This window comes from Anopheles merus, chromosome X (assembly GCF_017562075.2).
Source record: "Anopheles merus strain MAF chromosome X, AmerM5.1, whole genome shotgun sequence".
In the NCBI taxonomy this organism is placed as follows: domain Eukaryota; kingdom Metazoa; phylum Arthropoda; class Insecta; order Diptera; family Culicidae; genus Anopheles; species Anopheles merus.
In genome coordinates, this window is record NC_054081.1 from 3,220,172 (window position 1) to 3,235,935 (window position 15,764).

The 15,764-nt window shown below is 47.9% G+C and overlaps 2 protein-coding genes across 3 annotated transcripts; both read right to left on the reverse strand.

Moving 5' to 3' along the window:
• Positions 1-5,716: 5,716 nt before the first annotated feature.
• LOC121594460 (proline-rich protein HaeIII subfamily 1-like) lies at positions 5,717-8,425 on the reverse strand. 2 transcript variants are annotated; one of them, XM_041917732.1, is made up of 3 exons: positions 8,331-8,425; positions 6,609-6,813; positions 5,717-6,542 (listed from the first exon to the last, which is right to left on the reverse strand). In XM_041917732.1, the coding sequence occupies exons 2-3, from the start codon at positions 6,727-6,729 to the stop codon at positions 5,719-5,721; spliced, it is 945 nt and encodes a 314-aa protein (XP_041773666.1). In that variant the 5' UTR covers positions 6,730-6,813; positions 8,331-8,425; the 3' UTR covers positions 5,717-5,718. The 2 variants fall into 2 exon arrangements, with proteins under 2 accessions (XP_041773666.1, XP_041773661.1); XM_041917727.1 differs by lacking the exon at positions 8,331-8,425 and having other exon boundaries at positions 6,609-7,089.
• Positions 8,426-10,592: 2,167 nt separating this feature from the next.
• Positions 10,593-11,942, reverse strand: LOC121595258 (sporozoite surface protein 2-like). The gene is made up of 2 exons (XM_041919104.1): positions 11,476-11,942; positions 10,593-11,410 (listed from the first exon to the last, which is right to left on the reverse strand). The coding sequence occupies exons 1-2, from the start codon at positions 11,594-11,596 to the stop codon at positions 10,647-10,649; spliced, it is 885 nt and encodes a 294-aa protein (XP_041775038.1). The 5' UTR covers positions 11,597-11,942; the 3' UTR covers positions 10,593-10,646.
• Between the last annotated feature and the right edge of the window lie 3,822 nt (positions 11,943-15,764).

The following is a 15,764-nucleotide window of genomic DNA, read 5'->3' on the forward strand; positions in this document are numbered from 1 at the left end:
ACGCCGTCTGACTCCCCTCACCAGGAAGATTTCCCTATCTCCTCAGACCCCCTCCCCCTTCACTCGTATCGAAGTCGTCAACGCTTATCGCCTCAATAAAGATTATTTTAAGCTGTATTAATAGTGCAGCTCCTCCATATCACTCTATTTCTCCGCTGTGGTAGCCGGTCGAGATTTCCAATGCATGTACTGTGGGAAGGTTGAGTTCGCTACACTGAGGTACGAGCTGAGCAGTTCAGCGTGACCCGTCGATACGAGCTCCATCCGGCTGCGTTCGTTCGCGTCTGGACTGTAAGGTGCACGTTTTCGCGAAACGCGTTTATCACGGAGGTACTGCAGCCTTCATCAGACCAGGTGCGGTGCTACCGCTGTATGGAGAGAGGCCACACATCGAGAGACTGTTGGGGAATAGAACACTCCCGTAGCTGTTCCCAGTGCGGTGGCCAAAGGTCGCTTCGCTTCGTGGAGAATCGCAGTGATAACGCCGTCTTAAGAGGCTGGATCTGGGCTGTGCTGAGGTGGTCTGCCGAAGTACCAGCAAGTCCGCGAGTTTTATCAAAAAGTTGCCGGAGGATGTCAGCGCGCCGATATTCCCTCAGTGGAATATCCCGTGTCGGATCCCGACTCCTCCTACTAAACCAAGAGGGACCCCTGGACTCACCATGATAGTTGGGCTACCATCGGTCGATGTCCAGGGGTTGTTAGTGTCACGGTGCAAGGTATGCGACGGCAGATTGGTGTCAAACCAGTTAGCTAGCTGGGTGGCCTACTTATCGAGGAAGCTACACGAGTGCACAAGCGAATACGCTCATTGAATCGTACGTGTTGTGGACAGACGTGCCGAGTCCTGGATTTGCCGCAGCAGTTGCGTTGCTGCTGGTCGACATCCAGGGATCGACAGTGCGCCCACGCACACTACAAGGCACACAATAGCGAGGTGTGCTAAGTGTGTGCAGAGCGCACCTGAGACAGTGTGTAACAGGCTACCGGCCGAGCAGGGCTCTCAATATGGCTCATGATGCGCGCGGCCCAAGTTTTTATCTGTATTGTTGTTTGTGTATTATGTATTATGTGTTCGTTTGAATAAGTGTGTATAATACTTCAACACATAAACCTACGGAGACGCGCGATTTTGCCAAAGCATCGGAGCGCCAGCGGACAAATTTGCAGCGGGACCGTTGAAAAATCGGGAAAACTCGCCGCAAAGTGTGTCGCAGCAACAGTAACCTTGCGTGACGCTTACCTCACGTGAGCCCAAAGGTCTGAAATGATCGAAGAGTCGCCCAGCAAAGGCGAGTGTCTCGGTAGGGCCTTTAGTGAGCAGATGCGCAAGACCATTAGCGAGAAGCCCGCCTCTTGCCTTCACCTCACCAAATTCGAGCACCGCCTGAAAGCATCAATCGCTCCCAAGGACAGCAAACATTACATAAAGCGAGCAAACATTACATAACTACAGACCATCGTTATGTGATATTCACCGAAAGCCCAACAATGTCGCCGACTATCGGTTGGCACCATCAGTAGTCTTTTAGTATTGTTGCTAAAAGGGCCTTTTCACCGCAAGCCACATTGGCAGCCGAGTCTCGATGCTGTCCGCCAGCTGACAGCATTCGAAGTCGAACGGCCGTAAAGGGCACTGCACGTGCACTCTCCGCGTGAGGTTTTCTCTCGTCAGTTGACAGTGTGCAGGTGCACACTGTCCTCCCCATGGACGTAGACCGGTAGCATCAGCAGCAGCGCCAACGGCAGCAACAACAACAGCTGCAGGCCTGATCTCATCGTTGTTTCACCTAGTGAGGGTCAACCCTGGGATGGCCTCTACGATCTAGTGCGTAAGACCATCCGTTTGGATCAGCAGTACAGTGACATACGCGAGGGCACATCCTACAGGGACGTCGCACTCACTCGGCCAATGAGCATGCTCGAGACAGTGTGAAAAATCATCGGTGACAAAGGTGTGAGTCGCCTTCTTACGCAGGTGAGTCAACTAGGACTGCACGTGATCAATCGCGGCTGGGACGATACGTTCGACAGCAACGGTGTGGCCTCTCCAAACATTGTTGACCTGCCATTGCGTGCCCGTCGATTGCTCGCCCTTAGCACCTGTACGCCGCGAATTTCGTTCAACGCGCTACGAGTCACGGGGTCAGGAAGGTATGATCGCGACTATGCTCAAAGTCTACGACGAGACACTTGCATCAGGACTCGCATCGGGACACCTTCTGGTGGTCTCCCTTCCTGCGAGGAAAATCTGCGAGGTCGCTCGCATGATCGTATGCTGCTGGCGATTGACCTGGAAGAGCGCAGCGTAGCGGAGCTCAGTTGCGCGATTCGAGCCGGCATCCGGAACATGTTCCAGGTGCTGATAGACATTGCGGAAGAGAATGCGTTCGGGGCAGGATATCGTGTCGTCATGTCTCGGCTCCGTGGAAGTCGGAAACCGCCAGAGACGATATCCTCGCACGTATTGTATCCGACCTCTTCCCTGAGCATCCGTCCTACGACTGGTCGCAGCTAAGCAACGGGGGAAGTGATGTGGGAGCAACAGCAGCGAACGGGTTTGAGCCGGTAACGGACGACCAGCTGCTGCACATCGCGAACCAGACCTCTAACCACAAGGTGCCGCGGTTAGATGGAATCGCGAATGCAGCGGTGAAGACGGCGATCACCATGTTCTCGGGCGTCTTTCAAGTACCAGGATCATCTCAGCCGTGCCACATTTCCAGCGCAGTAGAAGAGGCAACGACTGGTGTTACTGGCGAAACAGGGAAAGCCTCCGGGTGAGAGCAGCTCGTTCCGATCCCTTTACACGCTCGACGCATTGGGCAAGGTACTTGAGCGCCTCATGCTGAACCAGCTCTCAATGCAGCGCGTTGTTGAGGCCGGCAGTGTCGCCATGTCGTTTGGGGTTAACGGTTTTTGCATGTAGGCGCGTTGGAGGCCGTGAAGACCGTGTTCAACACGGCCAGCTGGCAATCTATTGCCCTGCAAGCATAGGGATTCCCGATCGACCTCCAACGAATGCTTGGGAACTATTTCGAAGTCCGCTTGTTGTTTTTTCGATACAAGCGATTTTGGGCCCCCTACCCTGTGGAATATTATGTACGACGAGGTGCTGTATGTTCCGCTATCTCCCGGCGTCTCGGAATCATCGGGTAAGCGGATGAGCTGGCGCTGCTGGTCCCAGGTATCACCACTGATGTGGTGTACGCAACAACAGAAGAAGCCGTGGACCCTTCCAAATCATCCACGCTATCCACACTTCCAACCTTACCACCCATCCCATCTGTCGTGATTTATGGTTCTTTGAGATATTTTTCTTATATAGAATTTAAGGTCCTTCTTTTAATTATAATTAGCACGCTCTTTCCTTTACGTCCGTCTTTAACTTCCCTAAACCCAACCCTTCCAAACCAACCTTATCTTACCCACACTCCCATCCCACCCAACATAATCTACGATCTTCACATCTCGAGCTATCGACGAAGAAGTGACGTAGAAGTGCGGTCATCCATGAGTATCCGATGCCTGGGTAGACAACAGCTGCACGACCACCTTTAATGGTCTGGCCACGTCACAAATGTCACGGAGAAGGCATCGCGTGTGGTGGCAGCGGTAACGCGCCTGATGCAAAATTTCGGCGACCCGAGGATGGTGTAGTGACGGCTTTTAGCGTACGTGGTAGAATCGACGCTGCTCCCATTTGGTCCGAGGAGAATCAGGGCGAGGGAGCGGCTGTTGAACCTCTCGGTTCGTCAAAACAAATGTCCATCAGGAAACACAGAACCAATGCCTATCAGGCAACACTTTGTGTATCACACAACTGGAAACAGATCGTGAATAGAGTTCATTCCTTGTTATTGCGTACAATCATTCACAGGTCTTTTCATTTGGTTCACTGTTCCCTCGTTATTCCACCTTCTGTCCTTCTACTTTGAATAGTGTCGGCGGCTACTGTTGAAAGTCTAGCGGAAATCCGTCATCAGGGTGTGGCACGGGCATTCCGTACCGTCAGTTATGAGGCGGCCACCCCTGCTCGCTGGACTTGTCTCGATCTGCCATCTTGTCAACGAAGTAGCCCGGGTGCACCAACGACTCAACGCGCCAAGACCGTGCTGCCACGAGGGAGGACATCCGGACCATGGAGCATCAGACCGCTATCGTCTGCTAACAGGAGGAACGGAACGCTGACGCCCTTCACAGCGTGTGTCGGCTTGCGTGGTGTTGGACACACCGGGTGCTTCCATCAGTCGGCGACTGGCAGTCATGACTTTCTATCTGGCACAGGTTTTGTCAGGAAACGGTTTTTTCCGCGATCGCGACCCAGGTCGGATGTGATTTACGACGTCCCTGGACTGTCAGTCGTGCTGGGGTGTCCCGGAGACCGCCGAACGTTAAGGATTGCTGAAGTCCAGAGGTCAGAGCACACAGCTGCTCACAATACTATCGGCTGTCCGACCGGCTGTCCGATAGGCTGTCCGATCGGCTGTTCCACACACTCTAACGTGCGGTGCTTACGGATGCGCCGAAGTGTGCGTGCGCACACTCTCATCTTACCTGAGTCTCCACCGGTGAAAGGACGACTGTAGAGGTGTGCCAAATGAACCAGAACCGCACGGTTCATTCAGTTTACGTAAAAAAAATAATGAACCGGTTCAAAAGAAAAGAAGGCTATAATTTTTTGCATATATCTAAATAAAAAATCAAGAAACTGAGTGTAAACATTAATGATCATTTTTAAATAATGAACAGAAAAACCATCCAACGTTCGCAAATTTAGAGTAAAACCAAGAAATGGCCGATTTTAAACTGTTTGTGGGAATCGCTTTCTAGTGCCAAATGATAGATTGTTAACATTGATTTGCTTTTCATGCAATGAGACCAACGGATTGATCTATAGTTCTACCTATTTGCGAATAGTGTACCGATTCACAGATTTTACATGTGCGGCTGTTTGAAAAAAAAAAAACGAAAGAACCGAAATCACGTTGACGTTCAGTTCAATGAACGACTCGGTGCATCGAAAAAAATTCTCCTATGCAGCGATGATCTCGACGTTCGCTTCGGCGCCGTGTGATCCGCTCCAAACCTTGCTCGCATTGGTTCTCAAAACCCGTAACCCTCCCCCCCCCCCCCGCCTCCCTCTCCATCTTGCAAAACAGGCAAAACAGGCAGGATCGAAGATGGGTATAACAACCATAAGGATGCTACAAGCGGAGGAGTGGGGGAGTTCTGGCACCGAGACAACGGGAAGGATCATAAAAAAGAAACATAAATGGTACAATCGAAAGCCAAGCCGGTTGCTGCCGCAAATCAAAAAGGGTGCAAGCAAAAGGAAAAACGCAAAGCGGCTGGATTGAAGAATTCCTCAATGCTATGGATGCTGATGTTGTGCTGCAAGTGAAATATTAAATTTAAAATAATAGTTTAAATCCATAGCAGGATAGGCAACCCTACGTATGGGGACACGGTCCATTCGGGGCTTGAATTCATGGCGAAGGGCATGATGTTAAGTCGTTCGAGTTGACTATACCATGGAGATCGGACCTCGTATTATGTATAGTCGAACCTTGTTATGTATAACCAAAACTTAAAAAAAAAATTCAACGTAAATTTCATGTTTGTTCAATAACTATTTTTTATCGTCCATGATGTATGACTGTATGTTATATAGATTTAATGCACAATAGTTAAACCTTAATCTACTTAGCCTGGCTACTAGTTATGATTATATGAATCCGCTGATAGAGCGAGTAGTTCTGCAATAAAAAGCAGTTCAATTATGTCGTTTTTGGCCTTATTACGCTGCAAAGGTGGCAATTTTCGCAGCACCGACGCCATAAACATGGAAAGTAGTAACTCATGTTCATCACAATTAATGGTGATTCTTGCATGCCCCGTGTTTGTGCTGGGTTCCGGCGGCAGTTCTGGCTGGTTGGCGTAGGGTTCGCTGGCCCCGCTGGGTCCCGGCGGCAGTTCTGGCTGGTTAGCTGAGGGTTCGCTGGGTCCCGGCGGCAGTTCTGGCTGGTTGGCGTAGGGTTCGCTGGGTCCCGGCGGCAGTTCTGGCTGGTTAGCTGAGGGTTCGCTGGTCCTGCTGGGTCCCGGCGGCAGTTCTGGCTGGTTGGCGTGGGGTTCGCTGGGTCCCGGCGGCAGTTCTGACTGGTTAGCTGAAGGTTCGCTGGTTACGCTGGGTCCCGGCGGCAGTTCTGGCTGGTTAGCTGAGGGTTTGCTGGCCCCGCTGGGTCCCGGCGGCAGTTCTGGCTGGTTGGCGTAGGGTTCGCTGGGTCCCGGCGGCAGTTCTGACTGGTTAGCTGAAGGTTCGCTGGTTTCGCTGGGTCCCGGCGGCAGTTCTGCCTGGTTAGCTGAGAGTTCGCTGGGTCCCGGCGGCAGTTCTGGCTGGTTAGCTGAGTGTTCAGAGTTTACGCTGGGTCCCGGATCCATGCCCGGTGCCGTGGAGTCATGCAGTATGGTGGTCCCATTGTTCGCCAAATAGTTTTTAAATAGCTCCTTTCGGGCTATGTACTGCTTCTGACATTCAGCGACTGTGTGTGAAGAATGCAGCATGTGTAAAAACCAAAAAACAAAACCATAAAATTCAATGGGCTTACCGCTCTGCTTTAGTTGCTTCGAGACGAGTTTCCATGATTTGTCCACTTCTGCTGGATCAAAGGAACTATTTTTATCATATAAGCACCGATATTTGCAGATTTCTTTGATCCATTTAGCCATTATTGTGTATTGTGTGGTAGATAAATGAGTGTGTACTGTTCGTTTGATTTGAAACTCTCAAATGAATGGCTTTTTTTTAGTATGCTGAAGGGCAGTAAGGTATATACAAATGGGATTATGAGAGCTGGGCTGCGCTCGGCCAGTTATCGAACGAGAAATACTTTTATTTTATTTCGATGAATACAAGAAAATAACTGTATTACACAGTGCACATACAGTTTAACAATATATTAACACTTATACGAGTCACAATAACGCTTTTAAAAACCCTATCCGTACGCACGCACCTAACTGTTTTGATCACCAGGCTTGAAGTGTGGCTCTTCGCTTCTTCGGGACGTCGTTCCGGCCTCGTGTCCCACGACACGATCGCGATGGCCCCGCCGAGCTCTTTGCGAGCATCAACATGCCGGCCACGAGTCTGCTCACGCCCGAATGCAGAGCCGATGGCATACGATTCTATCTTCACCATTAACAGGAGAGGGACAGAGCTTATACCCCGAACGTACCCGAAAGGTATGCATGCTTCACTCATCAGGACCCGACAGCGGCATACGGCAGGTAAGCAGTACAAATGCTGCTTCCCCCTTACGCATACATGTTTAACGAACACAACTACAGGCGGTCCCCGAGATACACGGTTGATAGGGACCGAAAACGGCCGCAAAAAAACCGCGTATCTCGAATTTCCGCGTAAGTCGAATCTCGTGATTTCTAGCCAAAATATCACTAATTTTCGTGTAAATTTGCAACTAGGGGGTGGTTTAAGCCACTTGATCAATTATTTGATATGATTCTGAACGAAATAACTGTTTCAAACCTTTTGAAATAGATTTAATATCCGATCAAAACAGAAATTATTTGGCATTTTACAATAGATGTGTCAAATCAGTACAATTTGCTCAAAGAACTATCAAACTTAGGAAACCGCGTATAAGAGGTACCGTGTATCTCGGGGACCGCCTGTATTCGGATTAGCTCGGTAAAAGTCGGATGGGTGCCAGAACGCAAAGGCGCAGACTTTTACATGATTTTGTATGTCTTCGGGTGTTTTCCCAATTGACATTTTCGAGCACATTCCCTTACACTGGAGCCTTATACTTCCCTTAAACTGCACCAGTCCTTTAAAATCAACAGTGATGCGGCTTTTTAGGAAATAGTTGGTCATGTGCCCATTTTATACTTAAATAATACCAGTTTTTGATAGAATAACATCACACAAAATTAACTTTTCTTTTTCCTGAAAAACCATAGCTACGAATGTAAAAAGAGCTCGGCGGCATCGCCCATCGATAGAGAAACGCCTATTTTACGAACACACCAAGTCTTAGCGCTTGCAACACACTTTATCACACACATATTCACAATTTCAACAACGAACGTAGCTCAGTTCGGCTGTAGCTCAATATACCGAAATAGGCACGAACTGTCAACGCGGCTTCTCCGTACGAGTCGGCACGTGGATTCGCTTTGCGTCAGCCGATTTGCTTCCATTCGCTGAAGCTTAATGATGGGATTCGACGCCTGCGCTAAGCTATACCGCCCCGGTTCGCATCAGTTGCAGGATCCATCCTTCGTCATAAAACATTGAAATTTTTCACCTTAGCACTAAATCACAATTATAGGCCACAACACAATTCACCACGCTGCAAAAAACATTTCTACACAAGCAGCCTCCCGATGTGTGGCCTCCTCTGTACATTCAGTGGTGGCAATGGCCACTCCCTGTTGAAAGCGGCCACCAATCCGACACGAAGCCGCTTATCCACTAGTTCCCTAGCCTCGCTCACGAAAACGCGCACCTTACAGTCCACACGCGAATGAACGCAGCCGAATGGGATAATTATCGACGGCCTCGATGAACTGCAGGTGACCCGTGAGCTCGGTGGCAGAGGTCAGCTCGTCCAAACCGGTGTAGCGATCTCGCCCATCCCGCAGTACATGCAATGGAGATCTCGACCAGCAATATCTCACATCATTGAAACCCACTCGCCGCATGTGGTAGCCAGCCGAGGCGATTAAAGTAACTTGACTCACCCAAAATTGTTGGAGAGGTTATCCAAAATGTTAATCGAAAAACGTGAGGAAGAAAACGCACAGTTCAGGCTCTTAATCTGATGGTGGTTGTAACGTTTGCGGCGTAAGATTGCTTTCCTCTTTCCTAGCTAGACCAGATCTCCTAGGCGTTTTCTCCCAGCATAATGTTTTCGTATCGACCAATCACGGTTCATCGCGATGTCGTCATCCGTTCCCTTCCGATGATGCTGTGGTGACTTTCGGAGGAAATCTTCGTCCGGCCTCGAGTGGTGTCTTCCGCTTCTAGACCACACGCTATCGATCGCGCTAATTTGCACGGGTGTAACATGATTGTCTTGTTTGTGCTGCACGATCCATGGTTCAACTGTTAGTTGTAGTGTCGTCGATTTTATTTGTTCGTCTTGCTACTGCTCTGTATAGTTGTCCGATGTCGATTCTGCCGGCTCTCGGTTTACTTCGCCTTGCCGGTGCTACAATGTTTCCCTCTCATTCGTCCCGCTATTGCGTGCTCGTGAAATTAATGATGGTCGAAACCGGGTATATCAGCTAGTATGCCTGTCCGATCTCCGGAGGTCCTGTCCCTTCACGAGGGATCGTCCGCTGCTACAACATCCAAAACAATCCCCTGATTCCCCGAAGAATCCCCTGATCGTCAGCAAATGGCTGCATTTTTTCACGTAACAGCAGTCAAGTTGCTGGAAGCTGCGGACATTTGCGATGAACACAAATGCACCGTAGTACCAGTGCCAAACGAAGCTCCCAACATGGGTACCAGGTACGAATGACCCCTGGGCATCGACCGATGATAGCCTAACTATGATGGTGAGTTCAGGGATCCCTTTATTTATCCGGAGGGATGGCACCCTCCGACCATAGCCTGGATACTTACTTATCTGGCGCTACAACCGCTTTCCCGTTAACACTATGACCGCCGGCCTGACGTCACAGTTTTTGAGTGAGCACGTAGCGCATGGCAAGAGAGCGATGAGAGCGACAGTTTCTCGTACCATTGTTATCACTCTTTTGTTTCATTGCGATAAGCGGCGTAGCACATGTCGTTCTCGTTCTCTCTTTCCTACCTCATTCGTTCTCAAGAGAATCACTGAGCGCCAGATGCAAAGCTGAACGGTGAGCAAAACCGTCATGCGAATCTATATGACACGGCGCTTGAAGTGTTAAGCAATACGAAAATACACACCATCGGATCCTTAGGCGCGCATATTGTTGTTCGCTTCGGCGCCGTGTGATCCGCTCCAAACCTTGCTCGCATTGGTTCTCAAAACCCGTAAACCTCCCCCCCCCGCCTCCCTCTCCATCTTGCAAAACAGGCAAAACAGGCAGGATCGAAGATGGGTATAACAACCATAAGGATGCTACAAGCGGAGGAGTGGGGGAGTTCTGGCAGCGAGACAACGGGAAGGATCATAAAAAAGAAACATAAATGGTACAATCGAAAGCCAAGCCGGTTGCTGCCGCAAATCAAAAAGGGTGCAAGCAAAAGGAAAAACGCAAAGCGGCTGGATTGAAGAATTCCTCAATGCTATGGATGCTGATGTTGTGCTGCAAGTGAAATATTAAATTTAAAATAATAGTTTAAATCCATAGCAGGATAGGTAACCCTACGTATGGGGACACGGTCCATTCGGGGCTTGAATTCATGGCGAAGGGCATGATGTTAAGTTGTTCGAGTTGATGACTTTACCATGGAGATCGGCCGAATTATGAACCTTGTTATGTATAATCAAAACTTTAAAAAATTCCATGTTTGTTCAATAACTATTTTTTATCTTACAACGTCCATGATGTATGACTGTATGTTATATAGATTTAATGCACAATAGTTAAATCTTAACCTACTTAGCCTAGCTACTATGATTATATCAATCCGCTGATTGAGCGTGTTGATCTGCAGTACAAAGCAGTTTAATTATATCGTGTTTGGCCTTATTACGCGGCAGAGGTGGCAATTTTTGCAGCATCGATATCATACACATGGAAAATAGTAACTCATGATCATCACAATTAATGATGATTCTTGCTTGCCCCGAGTTTGTGCTGGGTCCCGGCGGCAGTTCTGGCTGGTTAGCTGAGGGTTCGCTGGTCCCGCTGGGTCCCGGCGGCAGTTCTGGCTGGTTGGCGTAGGGTTCGCTGGGTCCCGGCGGCAGTTCTGACTGGTTAGCTGAGGGTTCGCTGGTTTCGCTGGGTCCCGGCGGCAGTTCTGGCTGGTTGGCGTAGGGTTCGCTGGGTCCCGGCGGCAGTTCTGACTGGTTAGCTGAAGGTTCGCTGGTTACGCTGGGTCCCGGCGGCAGTTCTGGTTGGTTAGCTGAGGGTTCGCTGGGTCCCGGCGGCAGTTCTGACTGGTTAGCTGAGGGTTCGCTGGTCCTGCTGGGTCCCGGCGGCAGTTCTGGCTGGTTGGCGTAGGGTTCGCTGGTCCCGCTGGGTCCCGGCGGCAGTTCTGCCTGGTTAGCTGAGAGTTCGCTGGGTCCCGGAGGCAGCTCTGGCTGGTTAGCTGAGTGTTCAGAGTTTACGCTGGGTCCCGGATCCATGCCCGGTGCCGTGGAGTCATGCAGTATGGTCCCATTGTTCGCCAAATAGTTTTTAAATAGCTCCTTTCGGGCTATGTACTGCTTCTGACATTCAGCGACTGTGTGTGAAGAATGCAGCATGTGTAAAACCAAAAAACAAAACCATAAAATTCAATGGGCTTACCGCTCTTCTTAAGTTGCTTCGAGACGAGTTTCCATGATTTGTCCACTTCTGCTGGATCAAAGGAACTATTTTTATCATATAAGCACCGATATTTGCAGATTTCTTTGATCCATTTAGTCATTATTGTGTATTGTGTGGTAGATAAATGAGTGTGTACTGTTCGTTTGATTTGAAACTCTCAAATGAATGGCTTTTTTTTTAGTATGCTGAAGGGCAGTAAGGTATATACAAATGGGATTATGAGAGTTAGGCTGCGCTCGGCCAGTTATCGTATTTTATTTCGATGAATACAAGAAAATAACTGTATTACACAGTGCACATACAGTTTAACAATATATTAACACTTATACGAGTCACAATAACGCTTTTAAAAACCCTATCCGTACGCACGCACCTAACTGTTTTGATCACCAGGCTTGAAGTGTGGCTCTTCGCTTCTTCGGGACGTCGTTCCGGCCTCGTGTCCCACGACACGATCGCGATGGCCCCGCCGAGCTCTTTGCGAGCATCAACATGCCGGCCACGAGTCTGCTCACGCCCGAATGCAGAGCCGATGGCATACGATTCTATCTTCACCATTAACGGGAGAGGGACAGAGCTTATACCCCGAACGTACCCGAAAGGTATGCATGCTTCACTCATCAGGACCCGACAGCGGCATACGGCAGGTAAGCAGTACAAATGCTGCTACCCCCTACGCATACATTTTTAACGAACACAACTACAGACGGTCCCCGAGATACACGGTTGATGGGGACCGAAAACGGCCGCAAAAAAACCGCGTGTTCGAGAATTTCCGCGTAAGTCGAATCTCGTGATTTCTAGCCAAAATATCACTAATTTTCGTGTAAATTTGCAACTAGGGGGTGGTTTAAGCCACTTGATCAATTATTTGATATGATTCTGAATGAAATAACTGTTTCAAACCTTTTGAAATAGATTTTAATATCCGATCAAAACAGAAATTATTTGGCATTTTACAATAGATGTGTCAAATCAGTACAATTTGCTCAAAGAACTATCAAATTTAGGAAACCGCGTATAAGAGGTACCGTGTATCTCGGGGACCGCCTGTATTCGGATTAGCTCGGTAAAAGTCGGATGGGTGCCAGAACGCAAAGGCGCAGACTTTTACATGATTTTGTATGTCTTCGGGTGTTTTCCCAATTGACATTTTCGAGCACATTCCCTTACACTGGAGCCTTATACTTCCCTTAAACTGCACCAGTCCTTTAAAATCAACAGTGATGCGGCTTTTTAGGAAATAGTTGGTCATGTGCCCATTTTATACTTAAATAATACCAGTTTTTGATAGAATAACATCACACAAAATTAACTTTTCTTTTTCCTGAAAAACCATAGCTACGAATGTAAAAAGAGCTCGGCGGCATCGCCCATCGATAGAGAAACGTCTATTTTACGAACACACTAAGTCTTAGCGCTTGGAACACACTTTATCACACACATATTCACAATTTCAACAACGAACGTAGCTCAGTTCGGCTGTAGCTCAATATACCGAAATAGGCACGAACTGTCAACGCACTCGCGAACTTGACAGTACAAATGACATGTGACCTAACAAAAATGATAATATGTGTTACTTAAACAATTGTAATAGTGTTGCAAACATTTTTATTAATCAAAACAATTTTACAAAGATTTTGATTTTTGGTTTGAACGTGTACACGACAAAGTTCGTGTTGCGTTCACACCTGCAGCGTGCGCGACCACCACGAACTGCCTGAATTTCATTCATACCTTAGGAAATGAGCAAAGTTCGTCGAACGCGCGAATTGTCACATCCGTCCGGCGTGAGAGAGCTCTATCGCTGACGGCTATCACCGTTTCAAATAGATATAGAGTAACAACGTCGCGCTAGATTACGAGCTAGATTAATGCCAGACGCAAAAATAGATTTAGAGACATTTTAAATTATTTTTTTCTGATTTCAAACATAAATCAAGTTGCTTGACTGCGTTACATGAGCTACTTTGATCTACTTGGAGTGAAATTTTGAGCAATTTTTTTGGCGCGCGAGTTCTTTTTCCGTACTTGCGTACAACCTGGGTTATAAGTACTTTTCGACATGGCAAATAGCCCGTTGTAGCGCTGAACAGACTCGCCATTTAGAAACACGGGCAAGTGATCTTTGCCCTTTCATTTCGCCGCTTTGATTATAGTTATTCTAAATTTCCTCTTCATATTGCATTCTAGATTGTCTATAGCGCTCCGCTGAGTTACAGAATCCTTCTTTCTGACCATATCTACCCCATTCGTTGCAGTGAGGAACATTATGCCCGAAAGTGCCATCACTTCGGTGCTGCTCTATTAGGGCATCCTTCAAGTCTTTCTTCGCGACTCTTGCTACCTCGTCTCTCAAACTACCCGTCATTCACGATGTTTACCTCCTTGTCCTCATTATCGCAAGGTTTTCCTTGCGATCCACATTGAGACGATTTCTACACCGTTACCACATGTACAAAAGTACAAGCCACAAGCTGAAAAAATCAGGGGCGTAACACAGATCCCAAGCGTCACAGTCAGCATAAACTACTGGAAAATCAAATATCCATAGAAAAAAATAAGATCCATAGCTTCACTGGTTTGCTTCTAGCATCATATAATTATAGCCATTCCGTGCAAAAATCTATTAAGATGATCATGTGTGTGGTCCAGATACTTGAATATCAACACCAACGACTATTGATCAAATCTCACTTGCATCAGTTGTGATGGTTTACATTGGAGTCTAGTATTGAAACAATCGTATCGCCGTTTATAGTTCTAGCGATGCATAACTTTTGCTATCCCACCAACAGATGGCGCCTCCAGGCTTTTTGTTTTTGTTTTTGCTATTTTTGGAATGCATCAGTCGTTTACCGTCTGCCAAACGAAGTATTTTTGGCAAACTCGCTATCCTTCCTTGCTACCCATCTAGCGCAATCCTTACAATTCTATTCTATCTACCCCATCATCCCAATTCTCTCAAACATCACAACCCACCCTCATAGCTCACCCTCGTTTCCCATCAAAACCATTTTCGCTACCCCAATCACAACCCTCACAACTTACCGTCACTACCCACCCAACCCTTCCAAACCAACCTTACCTTACCAACACATCCATCCCATCCAACATAATACGATCTGCACATCTGGTATCGAGTTAGTAACGTTATTCTTATTCGCTTGTCTTCAACAGCGCTGAGCACGCTCTCCTGCTTAAAACGACCGGCTAACGAACGAGGAAGCAAGGACGGCAGAGGTACGTTGTTGTTGTTTGAAATGTTTATAGAGGTTTTAGCAAACACTTCAGTCTCGACAAACAACGAGAGCGCTGGAGAGGGATGAGGCAACAGACTAGAACAGGTCCTCTTCACTTACCCGTGCGAGTGTGTTTGTGCTTATGAAGAGTAGATTAAAAATAAAAAATAAAAATGTATTTCGGAATTGTAAGAGAGTCTGTATTCATTTCAATACGAAAGAAAGGAAAATGTGTTCACATACAGGGTTTTCAATGATATTATTGACATGTTCAGCGAGTTGTTGATTCGTTCGAGCATATAATTGACTCTTTCAGCGAGATATTGATTTTTTCGGAAGCAGGCGTTGACACGATTTGCCCCAGTCATCGTATCCTGCCATCCTTCACCACCGTCAGGAGGCTCGGTTCGTCGTACAGCTCAGCAAGCTAGTGGTTCATCCTTCTCCTCCACGCTCCATGCTCGAACACACTGGCAAAGATGGCTCGGATGTGTCACTCAAACACGCCTGAGCGTTTGCATCCTCTGCTCGGATGGTCCAGGGCTCGTGTCCCAGGCCACCGGGCGAATCAATGAGCGATATATCTCACATTTTGTGCGGGCCCGAAGACTTCTGGATCTCGGCAGTCTGTGAAGCCCATAGTAAGTACAACTCCCATGCACAATGCGTCTCCGGATTTCGCCGATGATGTCGATGCAGATGGTCTGAGTCTCTAGCAAGCAGGTACCTCATCATTTTCGCATTGATTCTCAATCCAATTCACACACACTTCTTAGTAAATCTTCTGGAAGCAGCTGGTAATGAATACGCGTTTGGAAGACTCCATCTTGGCACTTGTTCCGGAATTGGAGACCAGCAGTGCCGTGTTGACTTGTTGCTCCAGCCATGGTAGGCTCACAATCGGGTCAATGAGTAAGGACAATGACTGGCACATAATCTGCTAAAAAAATGGTCGTTATTAGGCACTGAACAAATGAAAAGCAGGCAAGAAAGATTCATATTTTCTTTCAAAAACGTGGTTCG